This window comes from Microtus oregoni, unplaced genomic scaffold (assembly GCF_018167655.1).
Source record: "Microtus oregoni isolate MIOR12 unplaced genomic scaffold, Mior012 000031F_ref0000149, whole genome shotgun sequence".
Taxonomy (NCBI): domain Eukaryota; kingdom Metazoa; phylum Chordata; class Mammalia; order Rodentia; family Cricetidae; genus Microtus; species Microtus oregoni.
In genome coordinates this window covers 20,500,928-20,514,219 of record NW_024543090.1, presented here as the reverse complement: position 1 = coordinate 20,514,219, position 13,292 = coordinate 20,500,928, and the positions used below count along the sequence as shown (strand labels likewise).

Here is a 13,292-nt window from a genome sequence, read left to right as displayed (position 1 = left end):
TTCATTGTAATTTTTTAAGAGGCGAGCTGGGGCAGTGAGCATGTGGTCTGGGGCATGCATAATAAGTAGGCGATCAGAGAGGTGGGGAGGACAGGGAGGAACATCTTCTCCCTTACTGCCGGAGGCCTTTGGGGTCTCTTCAAACTGCGTCTGGCTTTCCAAGACTAACCCGGCAGGTGTGGGTGTGGGGCTGGCTGAGGCCAGCAGGTGGCAGCACAACCCCAGAGATCCTGGACTCTGTGGCTCTGGAGGTAGTTTGAGTCAGGTACCAGCCTAGCAGAGGACTCTCTCCTGCCTGCCTGCCTCTCAAGTCCTTATTTAGCTAACTTGAATGTTGAAGTGATATTAGTTCCCGCTGCTCCTCCAGGAGTTTATGCAGCAGGTCACCAACCGGTGCAGAAAAACACAAGTGAGAGGCAGATTCTGTGATTCTTTACCACTTTAATGGAAACATCTAAGCAGGCCGTATGTGAAAGAACCTCTTGGTAACTGTTGGTTTTTTGTTTTATGTGTGTTTTACCTTCATACATGTCTGTGCACAATGTGCATGCAGTGCCTGTGGAGGCCAGAAGAGGGCACTAGATCCCCTGAAATTAAAGTTATGGATGCTTGTGAGCAACCACGTGGGTGCTGGGAAGTGAACCCAGTTCCTCCAAGAGCAGCAAGCTCTTAACCACTAAGTTTTTCTGGCCCAACAAACCTCTGCCGATGCAATAATCCAAATCAGACCAAATTAAAAGAAGCCCAGGTTTAATGATACCAGTGCTCCTGGGTGGCCCTCCTCCCGGAGGATGGGGGAAAGGCGAACAGAGAAGATCACGTGTTCCTTCTTTGGGGAGCAGTTTTAAATAGCCTATGGGAAGCCGGGCGGTGGTGGCGCACGCCTATAATCCCAGCACTCGGGAGGCAGAGGCAGGTGGATCATGGTGAGTTCGAGGCCAGCCTGGTCTACAAGAGCTAGTTCCAGGATAGGCTCCGAGGCTACAGAGAAACCCTGTCTCGAAAAACAAAAACAAAAAAGCCTCTGGGAATGGTCTTGACCCTCCCGGGGGCGGGGTCACCTTTGGCGGGCTTTCTTGGAGGTGGAGTCTGGACCGGCAACTCCCAGGGGAGGGGACTTGGAACGTCTCACCAAATATTGCAGACTCCTTGTATATTTGGATGCCTGGAGGCTGGGGTGATGCTTCCAACCAAACATTTCTGACTCCTTGGATAAAGGGGGTGCCACAGGGAGCTGAGGTGACGCTTTCAACCAAACACAGTGAAGTGTTTATCTAGTTATTCTTTATCAGTAAAAACCCAGGATATCGGGGTAAAAACCTGAATGATCAGAGCAGAAAAGCAACCAGTGACCTCCTATCTCTCTCATTCCTCTATCCAGAAGGCTGAGACCTTGTCTAAGCACGGCCCTATTTCTCTGTCTCTCTATCTGGCCTAAGTCCTCCAAAACCTCTATGGTTAATTTTGTCAGTAGCTAGCTCCGCCGTCTGACTCAAAGCAAATTTTTATTGACAGTCTCAGCAACATCAGAAAGCGATCAAAAGATCACACAACACTCCAGGCCCTTTTTTATCATTTTTGCTAATATAAGAAATGCTAGAGTTTGGTGGTAGACATGTGTAATCGCAGCTCTTGGGAGGCTGGGGCAGGAATAGGTAAGTTTAGGTAAGCCTGGACTATAATAGTAAACTCAGTCACATCAAGACATTGTTGGAAAAAAAAGATCCCCTCGCATTTTGTGCATGCCTGTGATCCTTGCTCCATCTATCTGTCCCTACATCCGTCCGTCCGTCCATTTTAAGATATAAGGCTAAGACACTCACTCAGTGGCTCAGTGAGTAAAGGCGCCTCCCTGACCACCTGGGCGCCATCCTGGAACTCACGTGATGGAGGGAAAGAACCAGCTCCGCGTGCACTCACGTGATGGAGGGGAAGAACGAGCTCCGCGTGCTGTCCTCTGACTTTCAGACACACTATGTTATGAAAGCACACAGGGCCGGGGGTGGTGGTGCACGTCTTTAATCCCAGCACTCGGGAGGCAGAGGCAGGTGGATCTCTGTGAGTTCGAGACCAGCCTGGTCTACAAGAGCTAGTTCCAGGACAGGCTCGAAAGCTACAGAGAAACCCTGTCTCGAAAAAAAAACAAAACAAACAAACAAACAAAAAACAAAAAAAGAAAGCACACAGGAACACAAGATAAGTTAAAATAAATAAATATGTAATAACAAAGCTCGGCAGCTAAAGTTTCCTTCAGAAAGGTTGCCACAGCCGCCATGCCCACCAAGAGTGTACCAGTAGCTGTTAACAGGCAGCTGTCCCGAGACCAGGACCGACTGATGAGATTGGGTGCTCTGTGGAATCAGGCCCTACCCTTCTGTTGGGTGTCAGTGCAGCTCCCTTCACGGCCTTCCCCTTCTTTGTTCCGGGTGTCATGATGGCTGTGCAAAGGGAGCTGTAGGCTCTGTGTTGCATGGGATTGACTGATCCACATGTCTTGGGAAGGCATCCGCTGTGTGACTGTTTTCTGACTCCTCTAGGTGAAGAAGGCATATAGGCAAAAAGCGCTCTCCTGCCACCCAGACAAAAATCCAGATAACCCCAGAGCAGGTGAGGCCCTAGAGCACCCTGGGTGTGTGGGGGGGGGTGGGGGGCTCCTCTGGGTGTCTGTGCTCTGGGTGTAGACACACACGGCCTGCCTTGAGCAGTGGTCCCAGTTCACTCCATGTGATGGGGTGTCCAGCCGATTGTGGATACACTTCCTGCTCACTGTTGGCCAGTCTTGCTGACCTGGGCTTTTTAAGGATTCCATTGTCACTACCCAGCTCCATTTTGTTCTCTCCTCTTGCTTTTTTGTCGTGTGTAGCTGAACTCTTCCACCAGCTTTCCCAGGCCTTGGAAGTACTGACCGATGCTGCAGCCAGGGTAAGTGGTACCTCCTTCACTGAACTGTGCCCAGTGATTAGAGACCGCTGCAGTCTAGGTGTCCCCAGTCCCGTGCAGCTCAGAAGCTCAGCAGGGGCTGGCTTAAGTAGCACCAGGTTGTGAGAGCCCTCGCCCCTCTGCTGTGGTACAGTACTTGCTGCTAACTATGGGTTGAGTCCTGGGCCGGGAGGATGCCCGGAGCTTTCCTTTCTTGCTGACTGACTCTGCTGTGCTATTCCATTTTCCAGGCCGCGTATGACAAAGTGAGGAGAGCCAAGAAGCAGGCAGCAGAGAGGACCCAGCGACTTGATGAGAAAAGGAAGAAAGTGAAGCTAGGTGGGTGACCTTGTCAGGCTGGCTGGCCTCCGGCTTCCCTTGGCCCTTGTCATTAGTGTCCCCCACCTTTCTTCTTGGAGCCTTTGCCCAGGTTTGCTAAAGGCACTCTCAGGAACGACACCAGTTACGAGTTAGAGTTAGGGCTGGAGATATAGCTCAGTGGTTAGGCACTTATTGCTCAGGCAGAGGACCTGGGTTCACTTCTTAGCTCACAACCATCTCTAACTCCAGTTCCAGGGATCTAATACTCCTCTGACTTCTGCAGGTACCAGTGCAGGCGGACAAAACATACACAGAAAAGTAACAATAAATTCTTTTTTTTTTTTTTAGCTCAGAGGTGATGCTAGAAATAAATGTTTTTTAGAATTCAGAAGCTTGCCTGAGTGGGAACTCACTCTGAGTTTGGTGGGTGAGTCAGTGTTCTCACCTCCAGTCCAAGCTGGCTCTTTCCCGCTCATTCCAGCCACTACCTGCTAAGCCTCCACTCTGGGAAGCGTCCCCAGAGCTCAAGAGAGCCAATCACAGCTCAGTTTCTAGGGTTTGTTTTATATCTATTCATTTAGTGTGTGTGGGTCTGCACACACCCACCGCGGAGCACTTATGGGTCAGAAGACAACTTGCAGGAGCCAGTTCTCCCCTTCCCTGGGGCTCAGGAGTTGAAATCTTCACACTCGTCTTCTCACCAGCCCCAGTTCAATCACTTTTAATGAATTTACCAAACAAGTAAATGGGCTAGGGCCTAGCTTAGTGGTATAACACTTCCTTAGCATGGACAAGGGCAAACCTGGGATGGGAGGCAGAGGGCTGCACGTTCCAGGTAATAAAGTGTAGGCAGAGAGGAAAGCGGTGAGTCCTGGGCCTGAGAGGAGATTTTGTCACACAGCTGGCTGGCACAGGGCTTAGGGTGTGGGAGTATACCAGCACCGGACTGCCCGAGGAGAGGCGCTGGAGCTGGGGCCACGGTGACGTTTGTCACAGGAGAGTGAGGAAGGGAGACAGTGAGAACTGGAGATCAGCGATGGGAAATAAATCACAGCTGAGGCACAGCCCCAGTCAGGCTGTGGTGCCAAACCACAGTGACACAGGCTGGCAGCTCCACCCACGGCACCTTTGACATCAGGCCCCGGGCTGCTGACACAGCAACACCTGTGCTCTGCCTGCTTTGTGGAGAGAACCTGCTTGGTCGGTGTGAGCTGTTTTCCTCTTCCAGAGCCATATCTCTTCTGCGTATGCCCCTTTGCAGTGTAAAGTAACTGGGGTGTGTGGGCACAAGAGATGGGCGGGGTTGCCGTATGATGCGCATCCTGTTTGAGGTGTGGGGGAAGCAGCCAGAGTTGGAGTGGGCGCAGGCCATAGTAGACATGCAGACTAGAAATTGAACCGTTCAACCCTTGTGCCTAGACTTGGAGGCCCGGGAGCGGCAGGCCCAGGCCCAGGGGAGTGAGGAAGAGGAGGAGAGCCGGAGTACCACAGCGCTAGAACAGGAGGTGAGCGCCAGACCCATTGGCCTGGGGTCACTGCGGCTGGAGTAGGAGGGGCCTGAGTGGCTGTTGTGTGGGCGAGCTCACTCTTGTCTCCTGTGGGAGCTTGGTGCTCTGTCCCGCCCACAGGTTGTCTCCTGTGGGAGCTTGGTGCTCTGTCCCACCCACAGGTTGCTGAGCCCTAGCTTGCAGGCGGACCCTCCCAGGGACCTTCACAAGGTGAGCCAGCCTGGCACTGGATCTGCGCAGAATTATCCCCCCTTCGCCCCCTGCTCTGCAGATTGCACGCCTTCGAGAAGAGGGTTCCCGTCAGTTGGAGGAACAGCAAAGGCTGGTCCAGGAGCAGATCCGCCAGGACCGGGAGCAGAGGCTGCGAGGTGAGAGTAGACACTTGCCTGTGTCTCCTCCAGGGCCGGTGCGCATCATTCATGGAGTGGCTGTCGACAACCCCGTGGTGCTCCACAGCATCCTACTGGGACACCTTCTGTGGGAGCCTCTGTGCTTTTTACAAGTCCCTGTCCCAGGCGGGTGGTGGCTCCCGCCTGTAATCCCAGTACTTGGGAGGCAGAGGCAGGTGGATCTCAGTGAGTTCAAGGCTAGCCTGGTCTACAAATCGAGTTCCAGGGCAGGCAGGACTGTTACACAGAAAAACCTTGTCTAGAAAAAAAGACCCAAAAAACAAACAAACAAAAAATCAAGTCTCAGTCCCAAGCATTGGCAGCTCTGTTTTGGAGCAGATCTTGAGGGGAGAAGGCCTTGGGGTACTTGGCCTCAGTGAAGCTGAATGGCCTGTGTCTGCCTCTGGCTCTTATGCGTTCCCAGCTTTCCATCTGAGAGAGCTGACAGGTGACCTTCAGGAGGTCAGCCTCTGCCTCTCCTTTGGGGGACCTAGGACTCTGAAATTTTAGTTTTCTTCTTTTCCCAATATTTTTAGGAAGAACAGAAAATACTGAAGGCAAAGGAACCCCCAAGCTAAAGGTGAGTCTGTAGGGTCTGTGGTCACAGCACTGTGGTCCTCAGCAAGAACAGGTGCTTTCCCGTGGGAAACTGGCGCCACTTCTCCATCCTTCTGCCATCCTGGGCCTGGACCCTGACTGAGCCTCAGAGCTTGTCACACCAGGTGGCTGGAACGTTGGCTGGTGTGGGCAAGACATCCTCAGGAGCCCTCTGAGATGGGTCCTTTTTGGTTTTTGTTTGTTTTTAAGATTTATCATATATACAGTGCTCTGCCTGCATGTATACCTGCAGGCCTGAAGAGGGCGCTGTATCTCATTACAGATGGTTGTGAGCCACATGTAGTTGTTGGGAATTGAACTCTGGACCTTTACTGATGAACCATCTCTTCCAGTTGAGATGAGCTCTTTTTCTCCCTCCCTCCCTCCCTCCCTCCCTCCCTCCCTCCTTCCCTCTCTGTGTAACTGCCCTGGCTGTCCTGAAACTCACTCTGTAGACCAGGCTAGCCTCATACTCATAGATCTGCCTGTTGCTGTCTCTGAGTGTTGAAATTAAAGGCATATGCTGTCACCGCCTGCTTGAGATGGGTTCTTAGAGTATACAAAGTGTTCCTAAGATTAATCAGGCTGCCTCCCTCTCAGTTTCTGCAGGAGGCATAGCTTGGGTGGTCTAAATCACCAGAGTTTGGAGAGCAGCGGGGTCTGCTTGGGTGGCGAGCTCACTCATAGAGCCTGGTGTGGCTGATGGTCATGTTGTCTTTCAGCTGAAGTGGAGGTGCGAGAAGGAGGATGAGTCCCAAGGTGGCTACTCCAGAGATGTCCTCCTGAGACTTTTGCAAAAGGTGGGTTCTGCTGACATCTGCCATTCCCTGTCATCTCAGGCCAGAGCTCAAATGCCCTGAACTTCAGTCATGTTGCTACCTACTCTTTTCTTTCTGTCTAGAGACTCCCCTAGAACTGAGTGATCTTGTGCCCCTCTGGTGCCTACGCCTAACCCTTTCCATAAAGCTCAGGCTTTAGCTGCATGTGCTGGGGAGTGGAGGTGGCTGTCTGGAATGAACACCCCCTCCTTTTTCCTCTTCCAGAAGTTGAGACAGCGCTGCTGTGTGCTAACCTAGGTCTTGGAGCTCCGCCTGTCTCCCCGTTGCTGACTGTATACCTTAGGAAATGAAAACAGCTCTTTCCAGCTTAGCCTCTCTGGGTCCCTAGTCCTAACATATTCCAGGTTGGACTGTAGCATAGCGGGCCGTGTTGTGTGTCCAGCTGTACTTACTGTGCGCTCTTGTCCCCACAGTATGGAGAGGTTCTCAACCTGGTGCTTTCCAGAAAGAAGGCAGGCAACGCCATAGTGGAATTTGCAACTGTCAGGGCCGCGGTGAGTGCACTGGCAAGACCTGTCATTCTGGGCAGGAGCCCACTTTCACAGGTCCCCACACTGCCTATGGGTCTTCAGGACAGTCCAAGAGTTGAATCTTCCCAAAGGTCTCCTGGCTTCAAGATTGCATGGGGGAATGCTTTGGCTTAGTTCACTCTCCCTACTCCATACCACACCATATACCCTGCCCCAGCATGGCCTCCCAACCCTGAATATTCTTTTTTCTTTCTCCAAATTAGAAGGTGCATCTACTCCATTCTCCCAAAAGGGTCAGCTTCAGCATAGCGTTGTTTGCAGGTTGCTGAGGTTACCTAGATCTGCTTGAAACACTATGTTTGTCTTAGTCTTTCTGTGGGGTAGAAAGAGCCCCTTATAACTGGATCAGATGGGCAGGGACTAGAGACTCTGTTTGGCAGGAGCTGGCTGTCAAAAATGAAGTGGGCCTGGTGGACAACCCTCTGAAGATTTCCTGGTTGGAGGGACAGCCCCAGGACACAGTGGGTCACAGTGACGCAGGATTATCAAAGGTAAAAAGCCAGGAGTCACCGCTGGGTCTGCTTGGGGTCTGGGATCCTTTCAGCTTCTACTTTCTCAGGCCCTTTGTTCCCAAGTCCAGATCGGAGTAAAATGCAGTGGGTGTGTTCAGTCAGTCCAAGAGGGCCCTCTGCTCACCCCTATTCTCTAGGAGGTACCTGTTAGGAATAAATCCTAAGAGGGGCAGCTCCGCCGGCGCAGAGAAATCCAACTAGATCAAACCAAATTAAAATGCCCATCGTTTTATTAAATACGGTGCTCTCGGGTGGCTGAGCGCATGGTGGGGAGACAGGAAAGTGGGGAGCACGTGCAAACCCTAAACCATGTGTTTCTCCTCTGGGAGCCCACTTAAATACCCTGTGGGAATGGTCTTGACCCTCCCCCAGGGAGGGGTCAGAGCCTGGCATGTTGGGATTTGGAGTCCTGACCAATGCAACTCCCAGGCCAGGGGGCTGGGATGGATGCCAGGGGCAGGGGTTACGCTCCCAACTTAACAGTACCAAAGGACCCTATTTCTTCTTTCCTTCCTTCCTTTTTTTTTTTTTTTTTGGTTTTTTGGAGACAGGGTTTCTCTGTGTAGCTCTGGCTGTCCTGGAACTCATTCTGTAGATCAGGCTGGCATCAAACTCAGAGATCTACCTGCCTCTGCCTCCCAAGTGCTGAGATTAAAGGCATGCACCACAACCTGGTGTTTTTTTCTTTTTTTTTTTTTTTTTTTTTTTGGTTTTTCGAGACAGGGTTTCTCTGTGGTTTTGGAGCCTGTCCTGGAACTAGCTCTTGTAGACCAGGCTGGTTTCGAACTCACAGAGATCCGCCTGCCTCTGCCTCCCGAGTGCTGGGATTAAAGGCGTGCGCCACCACCGCCCGGCTGTTTTTTTCTTTTCTATTTTTTTTTCTGGCACTGTATCGAACCCAGAGTCCTGCTCATAATTAACCCACATGCTACCACTGAAGTACACGTTCAGAGAGACACAAAAGTCGGCCCATGCCAGACATGGTGGCGCACACCTTTAGTCCCAGCACTTGGGAGGCAGAGGCAGGTGGATCTCTGAGTTCAAAGCCAACGTGGTCTACAGAGTGAGTTCTAGAATAGCCAGGACTACACAGAGAGTCCCTGTCTTGAAAAAGCAAAAAGAAAAGAGAAAAAGAAAAGAAAAAAATTGGCCCATGCATGTCTCCTGTTGAAGCTCTCGTTGGATTTGGAGGTCAGACATCCCTGTGCTGGATGAAGAGGCCAGCAGGCAGGTGACTAGAGCAGACGCTATGAGCTCGTCTCCTCTAGAGAGAGCATCCCACCCTGTGTTGAACCTGGAGTGCTCTGCTGCTCCGCTTGTGGCCACTTGTGCTCCTTCTAGCTGCCTGAGTCCTCTCGACTCCACAGAGGCTAGTGCTCTCTCGTCTCAGTCCCCCAGACTCCACAGAGGCTAGTGCTCACTCATCTCGGTCCTCCCAACTCCACAGAGGCTAGTGCTCACTCATCTCGGTCCTCCTGACTCCACAGAGGCTAGTGCTCTCTTGTCTCAGTCCCCCAGACTCCACAGAGGCTAATGTTCACTGTCTCAGTCCCCTAGACTCCACAGAGGCTAGTGCTCTCTCGTCTCAGTCCCCCAGACTCCACAGAGGCTAGTGTTCACTGTCTCAGTCCCCCAGACTCCACAGAGGCTAGTGTTCACTGTCTCTGTCCCCCAGACTCCACAGAGGCTAGTGTTCACTGTCTCGGTCCTCCCAACTCCACAGAGGCTAGTGTTCACTGTCTCGGTCCTCCCGACTCCACAGAGGCTAGTGTTCACTCTATCTTTGATGGCCCAGTTTTTCAGCCTGACTGCAGAGTTGGGGCATAGACTCCTGGTCACTTTTGCTGGAGAGATAAGTGCTTTGGGGGCAGGAGCTCCTGGCCTTCTCTTCTCTGAAACAGCCTGGGTACCTATTGGCATGTCCACAGCCTCCCAGAGTTATTAGGGTCTCTGTCTGACTACCTGTGCCTGTCCCTGCCTGAGAGGTTGGGAGTTCTGGGGAGTGTGCCTATCTTAGTTACTTTTCTACTGCCATGACAGTTTTGTCACCATAACCAAGGCAATTTATAAAGGAAAGCATTTAAGTGGGGGTCTCATGGCTCCAGAGGTTATAGAGCCCATGGCCATTAGTGTAGGTACGGTAGTAGGCAGGATGCTGGAGCAGTAGCTGCAAGCTTATATGCTGAGGTAACGACCACAAGCAGAGAGAGAGCTAACTGGGAATGGCACGGGCTTTTGAAACCTCAAAGCCCACCCCCAGGACACTCCCCCCCCCCCCCCAAGAAGACCACACCTGCTAATTCTCCCCAAACAGTTCCAGCAACTGGGCAGCAAGCATTCAAACACATGAGTCTTTGGGGCATTCTCATTCACACCACCACAGTGTCGCAGACCCTGGGTAGAGGAGGGACATGAAGTGGTCTAGGCCGGCTCAGGATCTTGATTTAGAAGCCTGTTCCTCCACCACTCAGTTTCAGCCTTCCACATCCAGGTCACTCTCTGTAGGCTGCATTAGAAAACCTTTATTCACTGCCTCTGTATCCAGAGCCCTCAGCTGGGCACCTCTGCACAGGCGCAGGGCACAGGAGAGACACAGGGTGTGTCAGCCTTCCCTCCACCCTTCTTTCACATTCGGAGTAGCCTGGGGGCCAGACCCATGTGTCCAGCACTTCTGAGTTCTGGATTCAGATGTGGCCGAGCCACAGACTGGGGTAGTCACAGGTGCAGCCTTGGCCTGTTTGGGGCAAGGTAGAACTCCCCGCCTGGTGGAAGATTCTGGAGCTGCTTGGTGCATTGTTCTTTCCCTGATCAAGTCATCCCTCTGCTGGGAAGGAAGGCTGCTGTCAGCCTTTCCCAGAGGCCCCCAAGAGGCCCCCATACATAACACTGTGGGAGTTCCCAGAACACTCCTCACAGGATTGCTTAGGACCTGTGAGCAGCTTGAGTCTCACGCTCTGTTTGGTAATGATTGTTGGGCATTCCCCTGCCTTTTCCTCCACCTGCCTCTCCTGCTCTGTCAGCCCCTCCTGCATCTGCATCCCGGGTGGCATTTTCCTTTCCTTAGACAAGTTTCTGCTGTTTCCGCACTAGTGTCTGGCCAGCACCATCTGGTGGACTTCGGTCTAACTATGTCATACTGTCTGGTAGCCATGAATCAGGTGCGGCTGTTGATTTAAAATATGGCTAGGTAGGCTGGAAAGATGGCTTATCAATTAAGAACAGACACTATTCTTCCGGAGGACCCGAGTTCAATTCCTAGCAACCATATCAAGTGGCTCACAACTGCCTGTAACTCTGGCTCTAGGGGCATCTCACACCTTTGGCCTCTGCAGGCACCTGTGTATACGTGTGTGCATGCACACACACACACACACACACACACACACACACAATTAAAAATAATTTTTAAAAACATCTTTAAAATGTGGCTAGAGGGCTGGCATGTGGCCATTTTGGTAGAGTACTTGCTTGGCATGCGTGAAGCTCTGGGTTTGGCTCCCAGTGCGGCCCAAACAACTGGGTGTGGTGGCACATGCCTGCAGTCCCAGGAGCATCAAGCTTAAGGCCATCCGTACTACGTAAGAGACCTTGTCTCAAAAACAAGCAAACATTGGCTAAGGTGAAAAGGAACTGATTTGTGTTTGTGTCTGTATAGTGTATGTTTGAGTGTGTGTGTGTGCGTGGGCCTAGAGTCTGCCAATCTGACTAGTCTAGCCAGCCAGCCTGCCCCCCTGGGACTCCTGGTGCCTGCATCCTGAACACGGGAATTCCAGGCAGGCTGTCAAACCTGTCTGGCTTTTTTCATGTAGGTACTGGAGGTCTGAACTCAGGCCTTCCTGCCTGCATACAAACTCTTTATCCACTGAGCCATTTCTCCAAGCCTCTGGAACCGAACTTTCGGTTTGCTTTTTTTTTTTTTTTTTTGGTTTTTCGAGACAGGGTTTCTCTGTGGTTTTGGAGCCTGTCCTGGAACTAGCTCTTGTAGACCAGGCTGGTCTCGAACTCACAGAGATCCGCCTGCCTCTGCCTCCTGAGTGCTGGGATTAAAGGCGTGCGCCACCACCGCCCGGCTCGGTTTGCTTTTACTTCAATTAAACAAGCATAGGAAGTGAGAGGTGGCTTTTCTACCTCTGCTCTCTCCGGCCTTCCTCTTAATCTCAGTTAGACAGCTTCTTCCTAGATGTAGCCTATGATTTCTCTGTTGACAGTGGTTCTAGAGGCTGGTCTGAGTCCGACTTCCTGACTCGCCCTGTGCCACCCTATCTCTCCCCTGACCTATGACCAGTTCCTGTGTTTGCAGGTGTGGCTTCCTTTTCTGACCTTTCCAGCTTCCTTCAGGGCTCCTGCCAGAGAGGGACCCCCATACTTTCCCAGCTGGCTTCTGTCCTTCACTCCGGGTGACTTGAGGATTGCTCAGCAGTCGGGGCCGGCTGCACTGTGGCTTATGTCTCCACCTGCTCCATAATCCACACTTTACCTGCCTAGGTCTCCCAGGCTCCAGTCACCTCAGTTCTCTCTGTCCTCACCGGGGTCAGAAGTGGGGCTCACTAGGAAACTGCTCCCTCAGCATCTGAAGAACTTCTTCCAGAAGTGAAATCCCCAGGTCCACTTTGAAGGAAAAGAAAGGGTCATTGAGGTCCGGAGTAGGTGTCCTCGGGAAATGGGGAGTATCCAAAAGGTCCTCTTGTGAGCACTGGTGGAGAGGGCCTGTCAGGGAGATGGCTGAAGGCAGGGTGGCCGAGTAGGCGGCAGTGTAGGTTGCTGGGGGCTCCAGAATATTGGGGCAACTGGAGCTCTCTCGGTAGAGACGTGGGGGCTTGGGTGGGGCCAGCAGAGTGGCTCGGGGCTGCTCATCTCCCCACAAGGGCAGACGCCGGCCGTCTGACCTCCCTCGAAGTTCCCGGATGACTTCTCTGTTGCTGTACTCCTCGTGGTCACCACCAGCAGTGCTGGCCTGGCTGAGTGTGCTGCCCTGTCTCCGCAGTTGCCGCGGCCGCCCCAGGGTCATTCTCTTGAAGAAGGAGGCATTGCGGAAGGAGCCTTTCCGCCAAGTCTCCATGGAGCTCCTAAGTCAGCCAACAGGTCTGGCATCTGAGAAACCCCACAAAGGGGCTCAGCAGCAGCTTGTGGCCATTTGCCAGCAGACTGGAGGCCAGAAACTGGGACGACACCCCTCAAGGGCTAGGAGCAGAGGCTGCACGCTTTGTCTTGTTGCATCTTGGATGGTGAGACGAGGCTAGCAGGAGGGAGAGTTTGTCCGGGAGATCAGAGTGCTGGGAGTCTCCGCCTAGATAAGAGTGGCCTGGTTACTTGACGGGCATGTAGAAAAAAACCAAAGGAAGCAGCGGTACTTACAGAGCAGGGCCGGAGTCAAACAAGGCCGAGGGCCTGGTGGGCAGGGCGGGACCTCCGGAGGGGAGCGTGCACTTCTTCAGGCTGCGGCACTCTCTCTCTGGTAGTTGGTGGCATGTGCCGATCTCCTGGCCAGTGTGGGGCTGTGCTCTCTCTGCTAGCATCTGGGGACTCTGATTAGTGGCGTGACTGTTTGTGCCAGCGTGTGGTAGAGATGTGTTTTGTTTTCAGCTGACTCAGTCAGGTGGGAAGCTGGTTTCATGCTCTGAGGTAATTGCAGCATCCTCAGGCTGGGACTGGGGCAGCTGTGACCAACACCCCAGGG

At 52.6% G+C, this 13,292-nt stretch overlaps 2 protein-coding genes across 2 annotated transcripts in view; one reads left to right on the top strand and one right to left on the bottom strand.

Moving 5' to 3' along the window:
• Positions 1–13,292, top strand: part of Dnajc17 (DnaJ heat shock protein family (Hsp40) member C17) — a 33,911-nt gene that overhangs the window by 18,760 nt on the left and 1,859 nt on the right. Inside the window, exons 2-10 of the mRNA XM_041678833.1 lie at positions 2,538–2,607; positions 2,864–2,922; positions 3,171–3,258; positions 4,660–4,745; positions 5,020–5,116; positions 5,674–5,717; positions 6,457–6,534; positions 6,987–7,067; positions 7,484–7,594. Of these exons, the coding sequence (XP_041534767.1) occupies positions 2,538–2,607; positions 2,864–2,922; positions 3,171–3,258; positions 4,660–4,745; positions 5,020–5,116; positions 5,674–5,717; positions 6,457–6,534; positions 6,987–7,067; positions 7,484–7,594 (714 nt within the window). The remainder of the gene's footprint in view (positions 1–2,537; positions 2,608–2,863; positions 2,923–3,170; positions 3,259–4,659; positions 4,746–5,019; positions 5,117–5,673; positions 5,718–6,456; positions 6,535–6,986; positions 7,068–7,483; positions 7,595–13,292) is intronic.
• CUNH15orf62 (chromosome unknown C15orf62 homolog) lies at positions 11,639–12,763 on the bottom strand. Its single transcript, XM_041678834.1, has one exon. It carries the CDS (start codon positions 12,672–12,674, stop codon positions 12,147–12,149), a length of 528 nt encoding a protein of 175 aa, XP_041534768.1. The 5' UTR covers positions 12,675–12,763; the 3' UTR covers positions 11,639–12,146.

What these genes read in the sequence shown, in the direction of transcription:
- CUNH15orf62 (XM_041678834.1), bottom strand. Translation starts at nt 12,674, where the DNA reads ATGGAGACTTGGCGGAAAGGCTCCTTCCGCAATGCCTCCTTCTTCAAG.